Source organism: Lepisma saccharinum, chromosome 28 (assembly GCF_977018435.1).
Source record: "Lepisma saccharinum chromosome 28, izLepSacc3.1, whole genome shotgun sequence".
Lineage (NCBI taxonomy): Eukaryota > Metazoa > Arthropoda > Insecta > Zygentoma > Lepismatidae > Lepisma > Lepisma saccharinum.
In genome coordinates this window covers 32636011-32638845 of record NC_139256.1, presented here as the reverse complement: position 1 = coordinate 32638845, position 2835 = coordinate 32636011, and the positions used below count along the sequence as shown (strand labels likewise).

General features: G+C 46.6%; 1 protein-coding gene across 1 annotated transcript; it reads left to right on the top strand.

Moving 5' to 3' along the window:
* The first annotated feature begins 1465 nt into the window (after positions 1–1465).
* Positions 1466–2121, top strand: LOC145980883 (arylalkylamine N-acetyltransferase 1-like). The gene has a single exon (XM_083113966.1). It carries the CDS (start codon positions 1468–1470, stop codon positions 2119–2121), a length of 654 nt encoding a protein of 217 aa, XP_082970092.1. The 5' UTR covers positions 1466–1467.
* The last annotated feature ends 714 nt before the right edge of the window (positions 2122–2835 follow it).

Sequence of the window (2835 nt, the reverse complement as noted above, 5' to 3'; positions counted from 1 at the left end):
TGTAACATCCCGGACCCGTTCACCGGGAGACAAGCTCTGATGCAGGGCCGCTTGCCACCGAGTGAGTGAGTGAGTGAGTGAGTGAGTGAGTGAGTGAGTCTGTCTGTCTGTCTGTCTGTGTCTGTGTGTGTGTATATATATATATTTATACACACACAAGGTAACCAAAAATTTAAAAAGTTCTTGCCGTTCTAGAGCAGTGATGAACAAAGAGCAATACAGTGGACGGTACGTACTTTTAGGTTTCGAAGTAATCTCCATCAGCATCCAACACCTTTTGCCAACGTTCCTGCAGCTGCACAATACCCTGGTGATAAAACTCGGCGGGCGTGGATGCAACGAAGTCCGTGAGTGCGTTCCGCAGGTCTCCCTCATTTGCGAAGGATCTCCAACGGAGGTGGTTGTCGACCGAAATGAAACAGGTGGTAATCTGTTGGTGCAAATTCCGGTGAATATGGTGGATGACACAGTGTCTCCCAGCCAAGTTGATGAAGGGTCTCCCGTGTCCTCTTTGCCACATGTGGCTTGGCACTGTCATGCAGGAACAGCACACAATACCAATTCAGAAATGTCGGCTCCTTCTGCCGCAATGCACGGTGCACACTTTGCAACTGCTGAGAGTAGAGGTCAGCAGTGATGGTCTGACCAGGTGGAAGGAGCTCGTAATGCACCACTTGCCGACAATTTCACCATACAGAGAGCATAACCTTTCGTGGGTGCAGACGTGGTCTTGAGGTGTGAGGAACAGGGTCACGTGGCGACAACCAATGTCTGGTACGCTTGGGAGTGTCATAGAGGACCAACTTTTTGTCACCAGTGAGCAAGCCATCAAATATGGGTGTGTTCAGGTGCCGAGTGAGCAAGGATAAACAGGCTGTCACTCGTTGTTCCTTGTTAGCTGCCGACAATGTGTGGGGTACTCACTTGCTTAACTTGTATGACTTCCCTATCCCATACAGGTGCAGTCTGACTGTTTCAGCGGTAACATGGAACCTTTCTGAAAGGTCATCACACGTAATACCACTGTCCTCCTCGATGGCTGCTTTCAGGGCCTCGTCATCCAACACATGTGGTCGTCCACTCCGAGGTTCATCCGAAAGGCTCACATCTCTCGAACGGAATTTCTGGAACCAATGCCTGGCAGTGCGTTCGTTCATAGCATTCTCCCCAAATGCCTGGCAAATGTGGCGACTTGATGCGGCAGCTGACAGGCCCACTTTAAAGTCATACAACAAACACACACGAACAAGCTGCTTCGATACATCCATTTCTCTTCGACACGGGACGAGCTTTGACTGCTGTGTGTGCGCAACGTGCCTGTATTACTGTGTGCATTAACAAGCAAACACCTCCAGGTTCCACCAAGGGAGTCTCACAACTAACAGCCGGCTCCTTTGCAAAATTTAATCTTAAAATGTTTTCCTAGTAACTCAATTGCAAAATGTTACCTCTCATTTCAGAACCAAGATGTCCAAACTGAGCTACAGCATCTTTCCAATCAGGGAGGATGATAGGGAGCGAGTGCTGGATTTTCTCCGTCGTTTCTTCTTTCACGATGAACCTCTCCACATGGCTGTATCATTGATGGCAGACTCCTCAACATGTGCAGAACTGGAGGACTACTGCAACAAGTCTCTGACGCAGGGACTGTCCCTGATGGCAGTGGCCAATGAGGGTGGCCGGATAGTCGGCGTCTGCCTCAACGTTGAAATTAGACCAGAAGATGAGAAAGCGATGCACGACGAAGCAGAGCAATGCCCGAACAAGAAGATCCAGAAGATCCTCCGCCTTCTGGCCAGAGTAGGACACGAGGCGGACATCTTTAACAGATTCAACGTGGAGCACCTGTTCGAGGTGGGGATAGTGTCTGTGGACAGTGCATGGCGAGGGCAACGCATTGCCACCAATCTCTTCAAGAGAAGTCTTCAGTTGGCACGTGACAAGGGCTTCCCCCTCTACAAAGTCGACTGCACTAGTCACTATTCGGCACGAGCAGTTTCCAGCATGGGGCTGAAGTTGGTACACTCACTAAAGTATGCCGAACACACAAGGAACGGAATCCAGGAATTGACACCGGACCATCCGCACACGGAAGTCAGGATCTACGTCTTGGAACTATAGTGTGTTTCCAAAATACAAGGATGAGTAATACCCACAGAAAAACTAAAACATATCACTGTGATTTGTATGATATAAAAATATATTTTATTTTAGATCCAAAGTGGACTGGATGATGTGTAATATATATGATGAGCTAGTTTTAAGTACAAATATGCTGTATTAAATAAACTATGTAAAAGTATGTGTGTGTCGTATTTTTAATGCACAGTCCCTAAACTGTATTGAAATGAACAAGACATCGAAGAATGCACACAATACTTGCTTAAAGACCCTTTGTCAATTAATTATTTATTTTAATCACTTTAAAATAAAGAAAATAGATTACTTCATACCTTACCAACATTGCAAAACATGTGTGCATTATTATTAGAATGGGTTTACTTTATACCCTTAGTACGCAGCGCGGTCTGACGAAAGTAAGCCCAGTGTAGCCGAGGCTTTGAGCGCGAAATTTGAATTCGTATACATAATGGAGAAAAATCGTAATCACTCTGGCACTATGGGACCAATCTACTTCGGATAACTTTTCTTTTGCAGGTAGAACATCAGTGCATGCAACAATGTAAAATTTGGATGCCCCAACTGCGGGGGGGGGGGGGGGGTACGGCCGGGGGCTGCATCCCCCGAATTTCAATGAAAAAAACATAAAAATGTGGAGTTTGCCCCCTCTTCTCCAGCTACTTTGGGGAGAAACCCGGAACTTTTGCTTTTTTT